Below are 23,936 nucleotides of genomic sequence, written 5' to 3'. Positions count from 1 at the left end.
CCAATATGACGAAACCCCCATCTTTACTAAAAATACAAAATTAGCTGGGAGTGGTGGTTCATGCCTGTAATCCCAGCTGCTAAGGAGGCTGAGACACAAGAATTGCTTGAATCCAGGAGGCAGAGGTTGCAGTGTGCCGAGATCACACCATTGCACTCCAACCTGGGCAAGAAGAGCGAAACTCCATCTCAAAAAAAAAAAAAAAAATACACATAACCTTTGACCCAGAGATTCTTCTAGAGATGTATCCCAGGGAAACAATCATATATTTTAAGATTTTCCTACAAAAATAATTACTGCAGCCTTAATTAAATGTCAAAATACAGGAAACATAAAGGATAAACAAGGATTGATTACCTAAATGTAGGCAAGTCTATACAATGAAATATATGCAGCTATTAGAATGGATTAGATCCCACTGTACTAAAACAGAAAGCTCTTTGAAACCTGAGAAAACTGTGGTTCCATTATGTGAACAGAAATCTGGTATACACAGAAAAATGGTCTTTCAATTGGAAATATAATTCCAGGGAATAAAGAATAGAACCACACTGGAATGCAACAAAGAATAATACACATGTGCACTAAATTATTTTTTTTTGGTAACAGAAGAAGATAAAAACAACTCAAATGTTCATCAATAGGAGAATGGTTATCTAAATACAATATACTCACCCAATGGGACACCATGTAGACGTAAAAAATAGAGCATTTTTCTCTATGTATTAGCATGGAAAAATCCCAGAGTAACAAAAATCCAGAACACCACTTTGTTCCCTAGTAATACTATATTCTGAAAGCCATATACTTTGGAGAGGAGAAAATAACATTTGTGTTTGCTTATATTTGCATTTTTAAAAATCTACACATTAGGCTGGGTGCAGTGGCTCACGACTGTAATCCCAGCACTTTGGGAGTCCACAAGTTCGAAACCAGCCTGGCCAATATGGTGAAACCCCGTCTCTACTAAAAATACAAAAATTAGCCAGGCATGGTGGTGTGTGCCTGTAACCCCAGCTACTTGGGAGGCTGAAGCAGGAGAATCGCTTGAACCCGGGTGGTGGAGGTTGCAGTGAGCCAAGATTGCACCACTGCACTGCAGCCTGGGTGACAGAGTGAGACTCTGTCTCAAAAAAAAAAAAAAAATCTAGACATTGGGAAAATTAAAAATAGAAGCCAATAAAAATGGTTAACTCTAAGTGGTAGGGGAGAGAGGGAGGTTAGGCAGACAGGAACAGGTATACAACATATCTTTTCTTTTTTTTTTTTTTTTTTTTTGAGACAGAGTCTCGCTCTGTTGCCCAGGCTGGAGTGCAGTGGCGTGATCTCAGCTCACTGCAACCTTGGACTCCTGGGTTCAAGTCATTCTCCTGACTCAGCCTCCTGAGTAGCTGGGACTGCAGGCACCCGCCACCACGCCTGGCTAATTTACAACATATAATGCATACTTTGTTTTGGTTTTGAGCTATGTAACTATTACTCTTTCCCAAAAAATTTAAATGACAAATTTAAAAGAGATCCTAGGAACAAGAATGAATTATTCAAATGAAACAATGCCATATACAAATTCTTCTGTAACGGTTTTGGATGACTCCATTAACTAGAAGTCTACCACCTCAGAGAGACAGGGAGGTTGCTGTCGCTACTTGTTTGCTCTACTGGGAGCTAAAGGAGTAGTTTCAAACAACACATGCCACTGGAATGAGCAAGACAGGCCAAATGCAAGCCATCTCTACAATTGCAGGCCATGCCTGATAAACAAAACAACACTTTGAACAACAAAGGAGGCCAGTAATTAGCCTCCATGGCACCCAGCATCCCTAAGGGAGCTGAATGCATCCAACCAGTGCCACCCAGCTGATCAGCCACTGAAATTTGTAAAGCACTGTGACACATACCTTATCTCTTTAATCTAACCATCTACTTGACAAAGGTGCTGGAATAGGGAAAAATGAAGTCCAAGGCAGTCAAACGCTATCCAAAGTCATACAGCTAGTGCACCACGGGGGCTAGAGCCCAGCTCTCTTGGCATCAAGCACATTCTCTGCCCACTGTACCTCCTTGACATCACTTCTGGCCACTCCTCATCTTGGGCCCTATAATGAGGTTTATACCTGGACAGCTAAGCACAGTATAGGGGGATGGTGGGAGTCGAGGGTCTCTCCTGGCTTCCTGCAGAACCATCTAAAACAGCCCCCAAGAAAGAGATGGTTACAAGAGCCTATGAATAAATTTAAGCCCATCTCTACAAAAAATAAAACATTAGCCAAGCATGGTGGTACACGCCCACAGTCCTAGCAACTAAGGAGGCTGAGATGAGAGAATTGCTTGAGCCCAGGAGTTCAAGGTTGCAGAAAGCCACAATCATGCAGCTACACTGCACTCCAGACTGGATAATAGAACAAGACTCTGTCTCAAAAAAAAAAAAAAAAAGGAAAGAAAGGAAGGAAGGGAGGGAGGAAGGGAGGGAAGAACTAAGTATCAGAAAATAGAAACCTATATTAGAGATGAAAATGCCAACTATGAATCAGCATTGACAAAGTATTTAAATCATGGTCCAGCCAATGGCAGACTTTATTCAATACAACGTTCTGGTAATTGAAGACTTTAATCATTTCCTTACCTGGAATCAAAGAGGGTGCCATCCAGAAGCGTGCCATTGTAATGATACCTGAGAAAGTCCCCGCTTTGACTTATCCGCTCACAGTTTTCAGGTACTACCTTGTTCTCAATGGAAATGCTGTCCTTGGGGTTATGGAGGTCCAATAATGCAACATCAAACACCAGAGATGCCTGACCGGGAATGTCCTTCCCTAGAATGGAATGGGAGAAGATGATTAAACGGGACCCAGGATTTAGGACGTACTTTACAACTCAACAGCCTCGGGGTTGGTGTTATTCACTTCTTGAAGTTTTGAAGCCAAGGAAACAAATGTTCTTCCAGGTCTTGAATGGGCCCCCATAGTGTCCAACCATGGGCTGATGGTATAATCTAAAATCTGACTCAGCAAAATGAGAAAATTGATATTAATGACATAAGCAACCACCATGACCATATTTTCTGGGCTCATGCTGAAAAATCAAGGCTCTATGTAGGTGGGCATGCACCCACAAGCAAACCCAAATACATACCTCTGTGGGTTTCTGTTTGTGAATAAATGCAAACCACAGACATCTAAAGGAGGTAATTCCAAATCTCTGGTCTGGTTCTGGAGAACTGTACACAGTCTTGTTCTTTGGAACGAACAGTCAATTTTTTAGAGGCAAAAAGTAAAACTCAACGCCTTAAGTGTATCCAAAGCAAGATATAAATAACATGAAAGTTAGCAGAGATAACAGAGAAAAAATGGCACCCACAATCCAAAATATAAATAAATAGTCCTCAAATCACTTCTGTCTAACTTCTAGGTAGTACTGCTTCTCTTGGATGTTCCTGACAGTGGGAATATTTTGAATATCTGCAAAATGAAATCCACATGAAGAGATTACAGGACACTAGTTCTTCCTGCAAAGATCAACATCAACCAATAAATAACCCAAAATCCAGTAATTTGGGATAGTAGAAAGTTAACCAACAAACCAGTCCCTCACTTTTACTTGCCATTTGTTATACCATGCAAAGGAGTAGGCCCGGACAAGCAAACTAGATGCCACCAAGCCTGAGCTCCTTCCACTGGCCTTTGGCAAAGCCCACCCTGCATCTCCTTCCCCTCCAAGGAATGATGAAATCTGCTGAAAGCCGGCTGCTGAGTCAGCCCCTGGAATGCAAGGTGTGGTCAATCCCCAAATCACATGCGTGGGAGATAGAATATTAATCTGTGTGTGCTTTACTGTATATTTTCATTTAAGATAAAAATGAAAGCCTTAAAAGTAACCATGGGGTTTAAATTTTTCTTTTCTTTTCTTTTCTTTTTGAGATGGAGTCTCGCTGTGTTGTCCAGGCTAGAGTGTAACGGCATAATCTTGGCTCACTGCAACCTTCGCCTCCCAGGTGAAGTGATTCTCCTGCCTCAGCTTCCCGAGTAGCTGGGATTACAGGCACCTGCCATCATGTCCGGCTAATTATTGTATTTTTAGTAGAGACAGGGTTTCACCATGCTGGCCAGGCTGCTCTCAAACTCCCGACCTCAGGCAATCCGCCCTACTCAGCCTCCCAAAGTGCTGGGATTACAGGCGCAAGCCACCGCGCCCGGCCTGGGGTTTCAATTTTTCTAGTATCAATGTGCACTAAATGAATAATGTTTTCTATAACAACTTTGCAGAGATATAATTCACATACCATACAGTTCAACCATTTAAAGTTACACTTGGATAGCCGAGCACAGTATTCAAGTATAAAGCAATAAAAAATAACTACTCTAAATAAACTATTATTTATTTAAAGTAAATAAATAATATTTCTCATATTAGGCTCACATCTGGTTTTGTTATGTGGCTGATGACAGAAGGATCTGGGAGCCAATGTAAATGAACTTCTTGGGGCCAAGGACAAGACCATTTGAACATCAGTAAGAAAACAGTAACTGCCAGGCACAGTGCCTCCCACCCATAATCCCAGCACTTTGGGAGGCTGAGGTGGGAGGATCACTTGAGTCCAGGATTTCAAAGTAATCCTTGGTAACATAGTGAGACACTGTCTCTAAAAAAATTTTTTTAACTAGCCAAGCATGGTGGCACACACCTGTAGTCCTAACTATTCGGGAGGCTGAAGCAGGAAGATCACCCAGGAGTTTGAGGTTATAGTGAGCTGTGATGGCGTCACTCCAGCCTGGGTGACAGAGTGAGAGCCTGTCTCTAAAAATAATAATAACAATATCTACATCTTGGTTGGGGGGAGAATTAAGACATGTTTATGGCACTGTTTTAAACTTTATTTTTCCTTTAGTAGGGAATTTCACCCCTAATACTCTTTTTAAGAAACCATCTGCAGATCCCCAGCATGTAAAATATATAAAAGTGGGCCAGGCACAGTGGTTCACACTTGTAATCCCAGCATTATGAGAGGCCGAGGTGGGTGGATGGCTTGACCTCAGCAGTTTGAGACCAGTCCGGCCAACATGGCGAAACGCTGTCTCTACAAAAAATACAAAAATTTGCCAGGCATGGTGGCATACGTCTGTAGTCCAAGCTACCCAGGAGGCTGAGGCAGGAGAATCTCTTGAATCCAGGAGGTAGAGATTGCAGTGAGCCGAAATTGTACCACTGCACTCCAGTCTGGGCAACAGAGTGAGACTCTGTCTCCAAAAAAAAAAAAATTATATATATAAAAAAGTATATATATATGAGTATATGAGTATATATATGAGTATATGAGTGTGTGTGTATATATATATGAGTGTGTATGTATGTGTGTGTGTATATATATATGGAGGTAGAGACGAGAGACGGCTGAGCCCCACCACCTCAGGCTCCCTTCTCCTGCTCTGCTCCAGAGCCAGAAAACAACATCGAAAACATATTGGCTATTGTAAGTTGGGTATCACTATCAGTAAATTTCTTAAGAAGCATCATGTTCTCATTTATATCCTTAACTACGAAGTCATCTGCTGCATAATGAAGTTTTGGTCAACAACAGACCACATATATGAGAGTGGTCCCATGAGATTATCATATCATGTCTTTACTGTACCTTTTCTATGTTTAGATACACAAATTCTTGTCATTATGTTACAGTAGCTCACCTGTGAGTGAGTACACATGAGTACACAGTACACATGCTGTGCAGGTTTGCAGGCTAGAAGAACAGGTTACACCATACAGCCTAAGTGTGCAGTGGGCTATAGCACCTAGGATTGTGTAAGTGCACTCTATGGCATTTGCACAACAATGCAATTGCCTAATGATGCCTTTCTCAGAACATATCCCCATTATTAATCAACACATCACTGTATCCATCTGCTGTGTAAACGCCTACAGGTCTCTATGTTGTGTCAGCATGTCAATATGATTAAACGCACCTGAAATTCAAACATGAGTACCTGAGAAATTCTATTTATCAGTCAATATTATGTGTTTTCCTTCACAGGAAAACTACAAACAGGACACTGCTTCTAATTAATGTGTTTTCTAACATTACCCTTTGCTTTTGTCCATATGGAGTTAATGTCATAGGTAAAACCCATTGTAGAGGTGCAAATGGGGAAATCTGGCAATTCTGACATTATATGGCTAAATTTCTACCTTGATATCTGCAACTTTTATAGTGTCTAGTTCAAGTCTCATTTCACAAATGTTAAAGCCAGAGAGGTTGGTGGCCAAGGCCATAGCAGGTACGGCAGGAGCAGAGGAGGTTACTTATGAATGCCAATGACCATAAGTAAGTGGAAATTTCTGCAACTCAATCATCAGACAGCAGACAATCCAGGCTAGCACTGTCAAATAGAACTTTCTGAGGGATGGAAATGATCTGGGTCTGTATTTGCACTGTCCAGTATGGTGGCCCTCAGCAACCTGAGGCTATTAGGTACCTAAAATGTAGCAGTGCGACCAAGGAACTGAATTTTAAATTTTAGCTAATTTTAACTTGTTTCCATTTCAATATAAATAGCCACATGTAACTAGTGATTACCGTATTAGACAGTGTAGGTCTAGACCGAAAGGTCTAGTGGGTTTCATGTGGTGACAATTGAATTAACCACTGCAATAAAAATAAGGATAGGAGAGAGTGGCTCCAAGAAGGAGAAGGACTTACCATCTCCATCCTCTCCATAGGCCAAAAAAGGAGGAATGGTGATGATGCGCTTCTCACCCACACACATCCCCAGCAGCCCTTTATCCATTCCGGGAATCAGCCAGCCAATCCCCACATATGTGTCATACGTTTTCATGCGATTGTGACTGAAAGCCAATGAGAAAGGGAAAAAGTTCCACACCATGAGAATGTTTCCAACTCATCTCTCAGTACAGTTTTTGTTACCCAAATATCAGCTAAACAATGATCTCATACCCATCCCTAGAGATAGGCGTTTATGGATCTTTGCCCCCAAACTCAGGGCAAATGTCCTCAAGTTTAGAAAGAAATAAAAAGCATGCATTTATACCAGTGATAGATAAAAACAGGCCAGCTATTCCACTAATCAAACACGCTCTAATGAGAATAAATTGCAAAGGGTTCCCAGATCTCTGACGTGGCCCCGTGCTGCTCCATAGCTTCATATACATTCATCTTTCCCCTCCTGCTTCCGTGGGAAAACTATAAAAATGAACCAAAACGTGCATAAGCCTCCTGAGAAATAGATGCTTTCACGGCTGGGCGTGGTGGCTCACACCTGTAATCCCAGCACTTTGGGAGGCCAAGGCAGGCAGATCATGAGGTCAGGAGATCGAGACCATCCTGGCTAATATGGTGAAACCCCATCTCTACTAAAAATATAAAAAATTAGCTTGGCGTGGTGGCATGCACCTGTAGCCCCAGCTACTTGGGAGGCTGAGGCAGGAGAATCGCTTGAACCCAGGAGGTAGAGGTTGCAGTGAGCCAAGATCGTGCCACTGCACTCCAGACTGGGTGACAGGACGAGACTCCATCTCAAAAAAAAAAAAAACAAATAGAGCCTTTCACTTAATAATGAGATCTCAAAATACTGTAAAGTTAGATAAACATTGCTCTTCAATGTTTCTAAGATGTATTAAAATTTTGACTCTGGCACCAGAGAAGATGCAACGCTGACCAAAAGTCTTAAGTAGATGAGTTCGGTACTGGTTACAGTGGAGAAGAGTCCCCATCGGCATAAAAAGCAAGAAAGAAGGAAGCAACTATGCGTGGGACATTTCACTGATACTTCCATGAATGACAGGACTTACCTCGAATCAAACAGAGTTCCGTCCAGGAACGTCCCGTTGTAGTGGTACCTCACAAAATCAGACACCTGGATGGTCCGAGGGCAACTCGGGGGCTTGAAATAGGTGTGAATCTGAACCTGGTCTTCAGAATTCCAAATATCCATCAGAAGTACATCAAAATGAAGCACTGAATTGGGGGGGATCACACCAGCTAGAAATTAAAGAGTTCACACTGAGTTCACAGTTGTTGACTTTCAGGCCAGATAAATAAATACCTAGGATGCTGCCAAGGTGAATGTGGGCCAAAAGGGTTCAAGCAGTTACTGCTCTACAATCCCAAAATGACCCATTCTTCCTCCCTCTTTCCTCCACATGAAATTGAAAGAAAAGAGAAAAAACAGTTTTCTTCTCATTGAGGGTATCATTCAATACATCTGTGTTAATGACACTTTCTTTCACATCTAGAAGAAATAAACCTAAGATGGAAATTTTAGCTGTGTATGAGTTCACTACTTTTCATTTTCCCCCAATCTAAAAAGTTTCCAAAGGCCGGGCGCGGTGGCTCAAGCCTGTAATCCCAGCACTTTGGGAGGCCGAGACGGGCGGATCACGAGGTCAGGAGATCGAGACCATCCTGGCTAACATGGTGAAACGCCGTCTCTACTAAAACATACAAAAAACTAGCCGGGCGAGGTGGCGGGCGCCTGTAGTCCCAGCTACGCGGGAGGCTGAGCCAGGAGAATGGCGTGAACCTGGGAGGCGGAGCTTGCAGTGAGCTGAGATCCGGCCACTGCACTCTAGCCTGGGTGACAAAGCAAGACTCCGTCTCAAAAAAAAAAAAAAAAAAAAAAAAGCTTCCAAGATTCTCCAGTCTGTTTGACTTAACATCCTAAAAGTGTTCTCATTGTTTCTGCAGATGTGTTTATAAACGAGGAAGAAAAGCTTACAAACTCCTTCACTTCCGTAGGCAAGCTTCGGGGGAATCTTCACGAAACGTCTCTCGTTTACGCACATCCCAACAAGAGCCTGGTCCATCCCTGTGATCAGCTGTCCTTTTCCCACAAACACGTTGAAAGTGGAGTCTCTGTCATAGCTGAAGACCCAAAGGGTAGGGAAAGAGAGAGAAAAGTATAAATAGTCCCTTCCTCAGTAAAAACCAACCTGTCAAAATGCGCCCACAGATGTAATGTGGCCACAGCAAAGCAAAAAGCCTGCCAAGGAGTTACTGATACAGGAACATCTCCACTGGACAGTACTTGTAGGGTTGGAAATTTTAGACTATCTTGAATATTGCCAGCAAATCTAGTTCAATAAGAATCAGCATAACTCTCTCTAGAAAAAAAAAAAAAAAATGTGTTAAGCTGATTTTGCAAAATAATTACCTATTCTTTCACACACACAAAAAAATAAAGAGTTGGCTGTGGTCATGCCAGGGCTTTGGAAGGCCAAGGCAAGGGGAGTTAAGTTGAAGTTAGCCGGGGCAACAAAGTGAGGCCTCCTCTCTTCTAAACAAATAAATACATATAATTAGCCAGGTGTGGTGGTGCATGCCTATAGTCCCAGCTACTTTGGAAGCTGAGGTAGGAGGATCGCTTGAGCCCAAGAGTTTGAGGCTGCGGTGAGCTATGACTGCACCACTGCACTGTAGCCTGGGTGACAGAGTCTCAAAAAATAACATAAAATAGAATAAAATAAAATAAAATAAAATAAAATAAAATAAAATAAAATAAAATAAAATAAAGACTTTACAGCTGGGTACAGTGGCTCACGCCTATAATCCCAGCACTTTGGGAGGCCAAAGAGGGTGGATCACCTGAGGTCAGCAGTTTGAAATAAGCCTGGCCAACACGGTGAAACCCCGTCTCTACTAAAAATACAAAAAAATTAGCCAGGCGTGGTGGCACACGCTTGTAGCCCCAGCAACTCAGGAGGCTGAGGCAGGATAATTGCTTGAACACGGAAGGCGGAGATTGCAGTGAGCTGAGATTGTGCTACTACACTCCAGCCTAGGCGACACAGCGAGACTCTGTCTAAAAAAAATAAAAAATAAACTTTACTTCATTTTCTATGTCATTGGTACCCAAAAGCAACATCATAGGTACTAATGGCCTAAGATCACACACACACACACACACACACACACACACACACACACTTGATTTTTTTTTAAAGGCATCCAGCTAAGTTAAACACAGAGGCAGCATGGTAAGAGCATAAAACATACTTAAACTCTCTTAACCTCAGTTTCCTCCACTGCAAAATGCAAGAAATAATAACAGCCTTCCCAGGATCTGTATAACAATGTGAAAAATGCTCTGAAAACCAAAGTGCTGTGCCAATATTGCTAAAATTATCACATGTAATAGAAAGTATGATGTAGTCTTACGATCACTAATATACATGTTTTAAAGGCTGATAGGCAATGGCCTTAGATCAAAAGATAAATAAGGAAATCATGGCTGTGACTCACACCTTTATCTTCTTCAATGGCAAATGTAGCAATCAACAGAGGTTTGCCTATTAGGGGACCGTGCCAGGTGCTTTGGGGGATATAAAGTACAAGGCACGGACTTTGCCTACAAGTAAGTACCTTATAAACTAATAGAGACCCACAGAGTTTCAGAAGACATAAAATACAATGCTCTATGGCATTTTATAACAACAGATTTTTACTCACTGACATGGAGGGATATATACAATATGAGTAAAGGGCAGGTTACAATGCCAGGCGTGGTGGCTCATGCCTGTAATCCCAGCACTTCGGGAGGCCAAGGAGGGTGGATCACTTGAGGTCAGGAGTTTGAGAGCAGCCTGGCCAACATGGTGAAATGCCATCTCTACTAAAAACACAAAATTAGCAGGGTGTGGTAGTGTGCACCTGTAGTCCCAGCTACTTGGGAGCCTGAGGCACAAACATTGCTTGAACCTGGGAGGTGAAGGTTGCAGTGAGCTGAGACGGTGCCACTGCATTGTCATCCAGCCTGGGTGACAGAATGAAACTCTGTCTCAAAAAGGGTGGGGGGTGGGGACAGGTTAACACAGTATAAAATCACCCCATTTTCAACTTACATATATAGATGCATTTGAAAAAATCCACAAGGCAATACGTGAAATATTATCTATCATCTACAGGTAGAGGACTTCAGGTGACTGAATTTGTTTTCTCTTTAATTATCTTACTTTTCAAAATGATCATGTAATTACTTATGTAATAAAATGTTAAGAGCTGCTGGGATTTATTTCATGAGAATGTGTCACCCTTCATTTTGCAAAATACTTTCACTTTTTCCTCTTTTTCCCTAATGAACAGTTTGGGCGAGCAACAGAGTCCACCCCACCACTCCCCTCAGGGCAGCTTCCTGAGACCTGGCCCTCTTGTCTTTCTCCTCCTAGTTTTACAGCCTATTTTAATAGGTTTCCTTTCTTCAAGGTCAGTGAACAGAAAGCAAGATTTCAAGTACAGGCCAACAAGCCAGAGGACAAAAGCACATGGCCAGTTTTGTGCCCAAGTCAGCTTTACACCTCCACCCTCTACCTCCGGGGCCCCAATCCGCACCCCCTGGAATGCCCGCTCTTGAATTACATTTGGCTGGCGACTCGCCCTGCCACTAAGCCATCATCAAACTGGCAGATTCATTATAATAATGGGCCAGAAAGGAAGACTTCAAAGACTCCCAAGCACAGAACACACAGAAACAGCAACAATGCACCGGTATACTTTAAAAATATTTTTTTCATTCACAGAACCTGAATATAATACTAACTACCATTGACAGAGTATTTATTATTTGTTGGGCACAGTAGCAGACTAAGCTCTTCAATATATACTACACCATTTAATCCTCATACAGTACTTTAAGGTGGGTGCTATGATACTCAGACTCTTTGGAGGTTACAAAACTTCCCAAGCTCATGAAATTAAACATGAGGAGGGAAAAAAGTGAGAATCTAGGACCATCTGACTCTCATACTCCGGGGTCAGGGCCTCTCTAGAGGTGTACAGAAATAGTTGTTGCCCAGCTTGGGCAACATTGTGAAATCCCATCTCTAGTAAAAATACAAAAAATTAGCTGAGCATGGTGGTATGCGCATGTGGTCCCAGCTACTCGGGAGGCTGAGTTGGGAGGATCACTTGAACCTGGGAGGCGGAGGCTGCAGTGAGCCAAGATCGCACCCTGGCACTCCATCCTGGGTGACAGAGTGAGATCCTGGAAAGAAAGAAAGGAAAGAAAGAAAGGAAGAAAGAAACAGGTGTTGCCTCACAATATTAACTTCTTCATTTGATGTTGCCTAACCACTGTGAACAATTAAGCACCAAAGTGCTAAAAACCAAAAAACCTTTCTGAAAGAAAATGTATACATTTATACATTAAAAAGGTATACATTTATACAAGAGGCTAACAATGCAAGACCAGTCTTATCTACTGCTTAAAATTCTGACCATCTGCAAAAATAAAGTTGTTCTGAACAAATTTATTCTGATCAGCACAACTGGCACAAACTCATGGGCAGCATCAAGCCCAGAACTGGTCATGAAAATTATTTCTGCACACTCTGGAATAAGCATTTATACAACCTGTCTTGGGATCTGGCTTATTTACACCTTTTACAGGCATCTCATTCAGGGGCCCGCAGGAAACAAATGACACACCCAAACGAAGTTGTTCCAGGAAAGTTTAATAATGGGGTTGTGCACAGCTGAGATCATAAACAGTGGTGAAAAACTGAAAGGTTTTCCCCTGTGATTGGGGACAAGGAAAAGATGCTTGCTTTCAACACTTCTGTTCAGCATGGTCCTGGAACTCCTAGCTAGAGCAATTAAGCAAGACAAATAACTACATGGCACAGAAATTGGAAAGGAAGAAGTAAAAATATCTCTCTTAACAGACGAAATAACTTTATATATAGAAAATCCTGTAAGAGTCCATAGAAAAAGCTGTTAAAACTAATAAACATTGGACTTCATGGTTCTGCGGGGGGAAAAAAAACTAATAAACAAATTTGGCAAAGTTGCAGGATACAAAACCTCAAAATCAGCTGCATTTCTATACACTAATCTTAAAAAAGGAAATGAACAAAATAATCCTATTTACAACAGCATCAAGAAGAATGAAATACTTAGGATTAAACCTAACCAAGGAGGCAAAAGGAGAAAACCAGAAAAACATTGCTGAAAGAAATTAAAGAGGGCTGGGCGCAATGGCTCATGCATGTAATCCCAGCAATTTGGGAGGCCAAGGCAGGCGGATCACCTGTGGTCAGGAGTTTGAGATCAGCCTGGACAACATGGTGAAACCTGTCTCTACTAAAAATACAAAAATTAGCCAGGCATGGTGGCATATGCCTGTAATCCGAGAGAGAGAGAAAGAGAGAGGGAGGGAGGGAGGGAGGGAGGGGGAGAGAGAGAGAGAGAGAGAGAGAGAGAGAGAAATTAAAGAGGACACAAATAAATGGAAAGACATTTCTTGTTCACGGACTGGAAGACTTAATATGGCTAAGATGTCCACACTAACCAAAGCAATCTATTGATTCAATGCAATTCCTACCAAAATCCCAATGGCATTTTTTTGCAGAAATAGAAAAAAAACAAAACAAAAAAAAAAAAAACTAAACTAAAATTCATATGGAATTTTTTTTTTTTTTTTTTTTTTTTTTTTTTTTTTGAGATAGAGTCTCACTCTGTCACCTAGGCTACAGTGCAGTGGTGCCATCTCAGGTCACTGCAACTTCCGCCTCCCGGGTTCAAGCAATTCTGCCTCAGCCTCCCGAGTAGCTGGGATTACAGGCACCTGCCAACATGCTCGGCTAATTTTTGTATTTTTAGTAGAGACAGAGTTTCACCATGTTGGCCAGGCTGGTCTGGAACTCCTGACCTCAGGATCAGACCGCCTCAGCCTCCCAAAGTGCTGGGGTTACAGGTGTGAGCCACAGTGCCTAGCCTTAGAATCTTGAAGGACTCTAAATAGCCAAAACAATCCTGAGAAAGAAGAACAAAGCTGGAGGCCTCACACTTCCTGATTTTGAAACATATTATGAAACTGTTGTAATCAAGGCAGCATGGTACTGGCCCAAATATAGACATATAGACCAACAGATCAAAAGAGCCCAGAAATAAACTTTTGCCTATATGGTCAAATGATCTTTGACAAGGGCTAAGGCTACACAGTGGGTAAAGGACAGTCTCTTCAATAAATGGTGCTGGGAAAATTGGATCTCCACATGCAAAATAATAAAGTTGGATTCTTACTTTATACCACAGGAAAGAATCAATTCAAAATGGATTAAATACATAAATATAAGATCCAAAACTATAAAACTAGGAAAAAACACAAGGGAAAAGCATAATAACATTGGATTGGATATGACACCAAAAGCACAGCTAACAAAAACAAAAACAGACAAAGGGGACTTTGTCAAACTTTAAAACTCTGAGCAGCAAAGAAAACAATCAACAGAGTAAAAAAGCAACCTAAAAAATGGGAGAAAATGTTTGCAAACCTCATATATGACAAGGGATTAATATCTAGAATATATAAAGAATTCCTAAAACTCAACAACAAAATAACCCAATTTTAAAATGAGCAAAGGGATTGAATGAGTATTTCTCCAAAGAAGATATACAAATGGCCTACAAGCATATGAAAAGATGCTCCACATCACTAAACAGCAGAGAAATGCAAATCAAAAACCACAATGCAGGCCAGGCATGGTGGCTCATGCCTGTAATCCCAGCACTTTGGGAGACTGAGGTGGGCGGATCACCTGAGGTCAGGAGTTCAAGACCAGCCTGGCCAACATGGGAAAACCCCATCTCTACGAAAAGTACAAAAATTAGCCAGGCATGGTGTCATATGCCTGTAGTGCCAGCTACTCGGGGGGCTGAGGAAGGAGAATCACTTGAACCTGGGAGGCAGAGGTTGCAGTGAGCTGAGATCACGCCATTGCACTCCAGCCTGGGCGACAAAAGTGAAACTCTGTCTCAAAAAAAAAAAAGAAAGAAAGAAAGAAAAAGAAAACCACAATGCAATATTATCACACACACACTTGTTAGGATGACCACTATCAAAAATTTGGAAAATAAAAAGTGATGGAGAGGATATGGGAGAAATCGGAATCTTTGTGCACTTTGATGAGAATACAAAATGTTGTACTTGCTCTAGAAAATGGCCTGTAGGCTCCTCAAAAAATCAAAAATAGAAGTACTGTATGATCTAGCAATCCTATCTCTTGGTGTATACCCAAAAGAACTGAAAACAGAATCAGGCCGGATGCAGTGGCTCATGCCTGTAATCCAAGGTTGAAGCTTGAGCCTAAGAGTTCAAGACCAGCCTAAGCAACCTGGTAAAACTCCATCTCTACAAAAACACAAAAATTAGCCATGTGTGGTGGTGTACAGGTACTATAGTCCCAGGTACTTGGGAGGTTGAAGTGAGAGGATCACTTGAGCCCAGGAGGTCAAGGCTGCAGTAAGCTGTGATCACGCCACTGCACTCAACCCTGGACAACAGAACAAAAGACTCTATCTGAGCCGGGCGCGGTGGCTCATGCCTATAATCCCAACACTTTGGGAGGCCGAGGTGGGCGGATCACCTGAGGTCGGGAGTTAGAAACCAGCCTGACCAACATAGAGAAACCCTGTCTCTACTAAAAATACAAAAATCAGCTGGGCGTAGGGATGGGTGCCTGTGATCCCAGCTACTCAGGAGGCTAAGGCAGGAGAATCACTTGAACCTGGGAGGCGGAGGTTGCGATGAGCTGAGATCTCACTACTACACTCCAGTCCGGGCAATAAGAGTGAAACTCTGTCTCAAAAAACAAAACAAACAAACAAACAAACAAAACCACTCTGTCTAAACTAAAACAAAAACAAAACAACAACTCAGATATTTGCACACACATGTTCACCTCAGCACAATTTACAATAGCCAAAAGCTAGAAGTAACCTAAATGTCCATAAACAAATAAATGGATTAAAAAAATGTGGCATATACACACAATTAGATATTATTCAGCCTTAAAAAGGAAGGAAATTCTATCACATGCTACAATATGGATGAACCTTGAGGACATTACGTAAAGTGAAACAAGCCAGTCAGAGAAAGACAAATACTGCTTGATTCCACGAATTATATGAGGTATCTAAAGTAGTCAAACTCATAGAAACAGAAAGTGGAATGTTGTTATCAGGGGACAAGGAAGAGGGAAAAATGCAGAGAAGTTGTTCAATGGGCATAAAGTTTCAATTTTGCAAGATGGAAAAATTCTAGAAATACATTGCACAACAGTGTGCATATAGCTAACACTATTATACAGTTCAAAATGATTAAAATGGCAAATTTTATGGTTTTTTTTAAAGTAATAACAAAGTGGCTGTGTGCAAAGGTGTGTAGAGAACACAGCAAAACACAAGGGAGAGTACCTCTGTGGCTGGGTAGGGAATGCTGCTATCACACCTGAGCTTGAATGACAGAGACAGAGAGGGCAGCTAGGGGCTATCTGACAGGAACTGGGCCCTTTAGTTTAGGGCCACAATCCATGGTGACCCTACAGACAGGAAGCCAGAGGAATAAATACCTTCACCTCACTCTCTTCCCTCCCTCTGAACATCTGATGCCTGATAGGGTTTGGATCTGTGTCCATGCCAAATCTCATGTTGAAATGTAATCCCCAGTGTTGGAGGTGGGACCTGGTGGGAGGGCTTAGTGCCATCCCCTTGGTGATGAATGAGTTCACAGATCTGCTTGTTTAAAAGTGTGTGGCACCTCCCACCCTCTCTCTCTTGCTACCGCTCTTGCCGTGTGAGATGTCTGCTCCCGTTTTCCCTTCCACCATGACTGTAAATCTCCTGAGGTCCTCACTTGAAGCTGACGCCAGCATGCCATGCTTCCTGTACAGCCTGCAGAGCTGCGAGCCAATTAAACCTCTTTTCCTACAAATTACCCAGCCTCAGGTATTTCTTTCCAGGGACACAAGAATGGCCTATTACAATGTCCCATTGGCTGAACCCAACCAAAGCCAGAAGACAAAGGGTCATTAATGCACTCCATACTATGCAGATGTAGTCCATACAGGTCAGCCTCCCAGAGCAGAAAGCAAAGGGAACAGGTGGAGGGTGGACCTAGAAAGGCAAAGGGAAACCACCTAGCACATCCAACACCCTCCTTTACTCTCCACCAGCTTATTTTTGTCCCCTTCCATTACTGCCCCAGGGGGGTGATGGGAAAGGTGTCTGTAGCACTCTCTGATGATGCTCTTTAAAATTATTAACCCAAGGACCACTAAGACAAGAGACATCAGAGTCAATTCACTAAACTGTCTACATAGAAGCTCACGTTTTATTGGTGACACATTACTTGAGATAAATAACTATCCTCATGGCTATATTCTTTTTTTTTTTTTTTTTTTTTTTGAGATGGCATCTCACTGTCACCCAGGCTGGAGTGCAGTGGCACGATCTTGGCTCACTGCAACCTCTGCCTCTCATGTTCAAGCAATTCTCCTGCCTCAGCCTCCCTAGAAGCTGGGATTACAGGCACAAGCTACCACGTCCAGTTAATTTTTGTATTTTTAGTAAAGATGCGGTTTCACCCTGTTGGCCAGGCTGGTCTTGAACTCCTGACCTCAGGTGATCCACCCGCCTCAGCCTCCCAAAGTGCTGGGATTATAGGCGTGAGCCACCGTGCCCGGCCCCCATGGCTATATTCTTAAGGCATAATGGGGCTTCTAAATGTACGTTTAAATCTGCAATAAGAACAAACTTTTAAAAAGACAAATGGCAGGCTGGGCACGGTGGCTCAAGCGGTAATCTCAGCACTTTGGGAGGCCGAGGCGGGTGGATCACTTGAGCTCAGGAGTTCGAGACCAGCCCGGGCAACATGGCAAAACCTTCTCTCTACCAAAAATACACAAATTAGCCACGTGTGGTGGCACATGCCTGTGATCCTAGCTACTCGGGTGGCTGAGGCATGAGAATTGCTTGAACTCAGGAGGCAGAGGTTGCAGTGAGCACCACTGCACTCCAGCCTGGGAAACAGAGTGAGACCCTGTCTTAAAAAGAAAGAAAGAAAGAAAAAAAGACTGCCAGATTTTCAGAACCCATAACAGAAGGGAGGCAAAGTAAGGAAGAACAAGTCCACTGGGCATGGGAACTACCTTCTGGGGGCCTCAAAGTTGGTCCTGTCTCACTTGGCCCAACTCAGATGGCTGACTCACAGGGGACCTGCTTCGCGTTTGGACTGTGGTCCTGCCACCGCCCTTCACGAATGGGACTGAAACGCACCTCCTCACTGGCTGCCTAGCACCCAACTGGGACTCACCCCCTCTGCTGGCGGAGTTTCACCACTGAGACTGGATCTTACTGCAGACTTGAAAGCAGGGAGGCAGAGTCTGGCTTTTCTGCCTCCCACCTCCCTCTCCACACATTCACTCCCAAAGGGGACGCTTGGCTTTCTAGACCCTTTGCCCAAGACTATTTCCCTCAAACAACCATCTCTACCAGTAGCTAATGAGACATGCCATGAGAAAAGAAAAGCAGTTAATGAACCAGCAAACTATCCAGACGGGAAAGTGTGAGAACACTGCAGAGGAGGAAGGGAGAGGAGGTGAGAGAGGAGAGAGGGAGCATGCGGGAGCAGAGAAGAAATGAGAGAGAACGCCTCCATTCATAGCTCCTCGGAAAATCAGACCCTGAAACATGAGCTGTTGGCTTGGATGGGCTTTGGCCCATTAAAACATCATTAAATGAAAAACTTTGCAAAGCAAAGCAAAATCCATTGCTGTTGTAGATTTTTGTTTGTAAGCAACTGCACAAATTAAAATGTCAGATCCCTATAGATGATTCCCATTTTTCACAGGGCTTAGCCCAATAAAATACCATACAGCCAAATTAAATTGTTCATATAAATGTGTAATTGCTCGCAATGACCCACAAATGAAAATTCAAAGCCCTGCTAATAAGTCTTCACCAGGGGTGCTTGGCCAGCTGCCAATGGCCTCAGGAGACCGCAGCGAGAAGTGGCTAGGATCTTCCCCTAGTTAGCAGAAATGTACAGGGCTAACGCATGGTAGCAGCCTGCCTTTCAGCACTCCCCTTCTCCATAGAAAGAGCTGCGATGCAGAGTCACACTCTAAACAACTCCAAAGTTAGCATGTCCTGACCCGGCCAGTTGCTCTGACACCACTGTCCCCGTCAGGCCCCCCTGACTCCATCCTGGCTGCTGCCCAGCCCACTGGCTCTTCCCTGAGGACCAGTCCTGCTGAAAGGGTGAGCCTGGGCCCCCACTTAGGATGATGTGACTTAACACCCAATAGGGTGGACACCTGCCCCAAGCAGGACCCATCAGATTATTTCCTGGAAACCTGTGAGACAGTCCAGCTTGTCAGCATTGGTGGTGGATCCCAGAGGTCATGTGTGCAGCATGGGAAGCTTGCTGGAACACTCTCTTTCTCATGGGAGAGAATGAAGCCCCGTTTGCAACCCCTTGGGAAGAGGCAAAAAGTCACCTCAGTCCATGATTCTGGACCCTCACAAGTAATTGGCGATCCTTCCAATAAATTCCCACTCCTTTCTGCTTAAGTCTGCAGGAACGGGCTTCTGTTCGCCCCAACCCTCACTTAAGGGCAGGGATTTTTGTCAGCTTTATCCTCTGCTGTATCCCAGTACCTGGAATGTTAGAAGCTGGATGAATCCCTGTGTAAAATGAAGCCCCAATGAGGCTGATCTCTAGAACTTCTACTTACACTATCAGTCCATCCACTGAGCACCTCAATCCTCTTACTCCTCTGAACAAAAACCTTCCCTTCACAAGATCCTGAACAGAAGCATATATTCAGGGCAACTTGAATCTATGGGATGAAAAAAAAAAAAAAAAAAAAACAAAGTCCACAACACCCAGCCCAGCCACCCGGGCCTCCCATGGACTGGTTCTCCCATACCATTCTAGTGCCGGGTCCCCCACCTCCTGACCCAAATATTGGGGCCTCTCACTGTTCCTTGAGCATGCACTGCTCAGGCCCAGACCCTGGTCCACCTTATCTACTCTCTTAAACACACTCCCCGCTTCAAGGAATGAAATCCCACCCATGCTCAAGGCCCAACTCAAGCATCAGCTCCTCAAAGCCTTTCCTATGGCTTCAGCAAGAAATCCTTCCCTCCCTAGAACGGGTAGAGGTATCTATGCACACTACTCACAAGGCACTCACCGCATGCTGGCTGCTTTGTGTGAGGCATGAGAGCACCCAGTCCAGAATCTGGAGGTCAGTTATATTAGCTGGGTGGCCACTGTCCTCTCACCTTTCTGGACCTGTCGCCCATCTTCCCACCCCTCACTCCCACTGCTTTTTCTCCATAGCCCTCAACAACTGCTAGTTTACCATATAACTTAAGAGCATGCCTGTGCTCTCACTAGTATGTAAGCTCCAGGAGGGCAGAGATTTCTGTTTTATTCACTGTTACATCCGCAGCACCTGCAAGAGTTGACACTCAGTAAATATTTGTTGGATGAATAAATGAATTCCAGCCTGGCCAAGCTGGCGAAACCCTGTCTCTACTAAACATACAAAAACTAGCCGGGTGTGGTGTCGCACGCCTGTAATCCCAGCTACTCAGGAGGCTGAGGCACAAGAATTGCTTGTGGTGGTGAGACAGCAACAGATCATCAGGCATTAGAGTCTCATAAGGAGCTCACAACCTAGACCCCTCACATGTGCAGTTCACAATAGGGTTCATGCTGCTATGAGAATCTAATGCCCCTGCTGATTTGACAGGAGGCCGAGCTCAGGCGGTGATGTGAGCAATGGGGAGAGACTGTAAATACAGATGAAGCTTTGCTCGCTAACCTGCTGTTCACCTCTGCCTATGTAGCCCGGTTCCTAACAGGCCACAGACCACAACAGGTCCACGGCCCAGGGGTTAGGGACCCATGTTTTATTTATTTATTTATTTTTGTAAATTGATGTCCCATTGCAGCACCCCTGTTTTAGAGCAATGGTTCTCAAGGTGTGGTCCTCAGACCAGTAGCATCAGCTGGGAACTTGTCAGAAAAGCAAATTCTTAGGCCCTATCTCAGAGCTACTGAATCGGAAACCGTATAACAAGCTCTCAACGTGATTCGGAAGTATATGCAGTTTAAACACTACTGTGCTAGAGCATCTACAACTCTGTATACCCAAAAAGGTATGTGGTAGGCACATAATAATATTTATCAAAAGACAAGCCTGGACCTTAAGGGTCTGCAGACACACCCCTGAGCTCCTCCCTGCTGAATTTTAGTCATCCTTGGGTCTTATCCCTGCCACCCCAGGATTCCATCCTAACCTCTCCTCCGACACAGACACACAAACATATGGTTAAGCCTTCTCTGTGCTTTCAAAGCTACTTACCTTTCTTCTATCACATACGCGGGTAGACTACAGACCATAGATTATGGCCATGAACTACCTGGGTTCAAATCTCCGCTCAACTACTTAGTAGTTAGGTTCCTTGGGCAAATCATTTGAACTTTCTGAGCCTCAGTTTCTTCATTTGTAATGAGGTACCTACTTCACTGTCTTGTGAAGTTAAACGAATTCTTCTAAGATTAAATGAGTTAACATATGTGAAGGCACATGGTAAGAACTATGTGTGAACTTTATGAGAGACAGAGTGTGCGCTACTATCTTACTGTACTTATCACACTACGTTGTAATAGCCTAGGCTGTAAGTGGTAGAGATGGGGAAGAGACATACTAGACTAGCACTAGTCTCTGTCTTGAGGGATAGACCCTGCAAAATGTTTGATGAATGGATGGTAGCTCCTCCATGCTCTTTAAACTGCCCTACACTGCCTCACAGTGGCTGCCAACCGTAGAGATGTTCTAGATAGTAGGACAACTTGTTCTACTGAAATTAATTACTATCAACTCAAGCAACAAATTCTTCCCTATGAAAGAAGCACATGAAAGAAGATACACAAATGGTCAATAAGCACATGATGCTCAACATCGTTAGCCATTAGGGTAATGCAGATCAAAACCACAATGAGATATCATTTCACACCCACTAAATGGTTATAATCAAAGACAGACAGGCCAGGCGCAGTGGCTCACACCTGTAATCCCAGCACTTTGGGAGACTGAGGTGGGCAGATCACCTGAGGTCAGGAGTTCGAGACCAGCCTGGCCAACATGGCGAAACCCCATCTCTACTAAAAATACAAAAATTAGCCGGGCGTGGTGGCAGGCACCTGTAATCCCAGCTACTCAGGAGGCTGAGGCAGGAGAATTGCTTGAACCTGGGAGGCAGGGAGATTGCAGTGAGCTGTGATCGCACCATTGCACTCTAGCCTGGGTGACAAGAGCGAAATTCTGTCTCAAAAAAAAAGACAAGTATAAGTGTTGATGAGATGGTAGAAAACTATGAACCTTCGTACACTGCTGGTGGGAATGTAAAATGGTGCAGCCATTGTGGGGAAACAGGTTAGCTATTCTTCAAAACGTTTGTAACATAGTTGCCATAGGACGCAGCAATTCCAGCTCCTAAGTGTATATCCAAAAAAAAGGAAAAGGTACATCCACACAAAACCTTGCATATGAATGTTCATAACATCATCATTCATGATAGCCAAAAAGTGTAAGCAATTCCATCAACTGATGAATGGACACAATGGAATATTACATATACGGCCACAAAAAGGAATGAAGTACTGATATACTTTACAACATAGATGAACCATGAAAGAAGCTGGATTATACAAAGCAACTCAAATTATATGATTCCATTTACACGAAATGTCTAGAAGAGGCAAATCCATAGAGACATAAAGTGGATTTGTGGTTGAAAGGGACTGGAGGGCAGTCTAACTGGGGTTGGGGAGTGACTGCATTTCTTTTCGGGGGATGATGAAAATGTTCTGGAATTGGCTAGTTGTGATGTTTGCATAACTCTGTGAATATACTAAAAAACATTGAATTGTACACACCAAAAGGGCAAATTGTATGGCATTATATCTCAATAAAGCTAGTTTTTTTTTTTAAAGCAACTAAAACAGTAGTAAGAATGATCATTTCTAAGCACTTGCTAGTGCCACAGACTATGCTGAAAAGCTTTTGTATATTCATTGTCTGGAACTTCAAAAAAGTCAAGAGTCTACAAAATATTCATAATGACCCTAGGCCTTGGGGCACATAGCAGGGGCTCAACAAATAGTTCTCTCTGCCTGATCTAGTGATTCACGAAGGGAAGTGCTGGCACGGACCAGGGTTTGTAACAAAAGCCTTGGGGAGGAGTAGCCTGGTGCTGGAGGAAGAGAGGCCTGTTAAACCCGAAACTAAACTGGAGGGAAACTGGAGAGCGGTGCTGTGATCCTGAGGCAGAGCTGAGAGAAGGAGTTCTGGGCCTGGTGTAGGGCCTGGTGCAAGGCGGAGTGACGGTCCTGGACCACCTCCCGCCCAGGAGAGGTGTTGTGTTGTGTTTTGTTTTGCGATGGGATCTCTGTCTGTCTCCCAGGCTGGAGTGCAGTGGCACGACCGTAGCTCACTGCAGCCCCAAACTCCTGGGGGCTCAAGCGATCCTCCCGCCTCAGCCTCCCAAAGTGCTGGGACTACAGGCGTGAGCCACCACGCCCAGCCCCAAGAGAGGTTTTTTTGTATGGCCGGAAAGGAAGGGCAGTGGTAGCTGTGCGCACAGACTTCTGGAGTTGGATTAAACAATCTGACTCCATTGTTTCAATACGCTTCGTAGCCTCAGTTGCTTGTTACCTTACTGATAAAATGAGGGTAGTGATAGTACCTACCTCACAAGACTGCTGTACAATTAAATGAGTACACTACAATATGGAAAGTACTTACAATTACATCTACACATTGTTAACAGCTCATTGTATGTTTGCGGCCACTAGCCTCTTCGTCATCATCGTTTTGTGTGAGAAGCACCATCTGACTAGATTCCCAAGGGAGCGGAGGGAAGGAACAGGAAAGGGAGAAGAGAGGCAGGCACGAACACCCACTCTTGGGGTTCCAGTTGTGCAACGCGGCCCCCACTCACACTGATTATTTTACACTGATTTTGCGTGTGTCCACGCGCTGGAGGAAAAGGAGGGCGTGGTCTGCCCCAACCCCGCTGCTCATGGTCTTCCAAGGGTCCAGTCCCAGGCAGGCGGCCTAGGACACATGAGGGCCGG

General features: G+C 43.6%; 1 protein-coding gene and 1 long non-coding RNA gene across 2 annotated transcripts in view; both read right to left on the bottom strand.

The window, feature by feature from the left end:
* The window catches only part of LOC105475850 (FKBP prolyl isomerase 9), a 51,481-nt gene that overhangs the window by 27,017 nt on the left and 528 nt on the right, over positions 1 to 23,936 (bottom strand). Inside the window, exons 2-5 of the mRNA XM_071094047.1 lie at positions 8,727 to 8,872; positions 7,801 to 7,990; positions 6,692 to 6,837; positions 2,624 to 2,813 (exon numbers count right to left, since the gene is read on the bottom strand). Of these exons, the coding sequence (XP_070950148.1) occupies positions 2,624 to 2,813; positions 6,692 to 6,837; positions 7,801 to 7,990; positions 8,727 to 8,872 (672 nt within the window). The remainder of the gene's footprint in view (positions 1 to 2,623; positions 2,814 to 6,691; positions 6,838 to 7,800; positions 7,991 to 8,726; positions 8,873 to 23,936) is intronic.
* On the bottom strand, positions 17,163 to 21,958 carry LOC139362480 (uncharacterized). The gene is made up of 2 exons (XR_011621599.1): positions 20,152 to 21,958; positions 17,163 to 19,589 (listed from the first exon to the last, which is right to left on the bottom strand). It is a non-coding gene; the product is annotated as an uncharacterized lncRNA (long non-coding RNA).

Source organism: Macaca nemestrina, chromosome 4 (assembly GCF_043159975.1).
Source record: "Macaca nemestrina isolate mMacNem1 chromosome 4, mMacNem.hap1, whole genome shotgun sequence".
Taxonomy (NCBI): Eukaryota; Metazoa; Chordata; class Mammalia; order Primates; family Cercopithecidae; genus Macaca; species Macaca nemestrina.
Note: the sequence above shows the minus strand (reverse complement) of the source record. Positions and strands in the feature narration are given on the sequence as shown.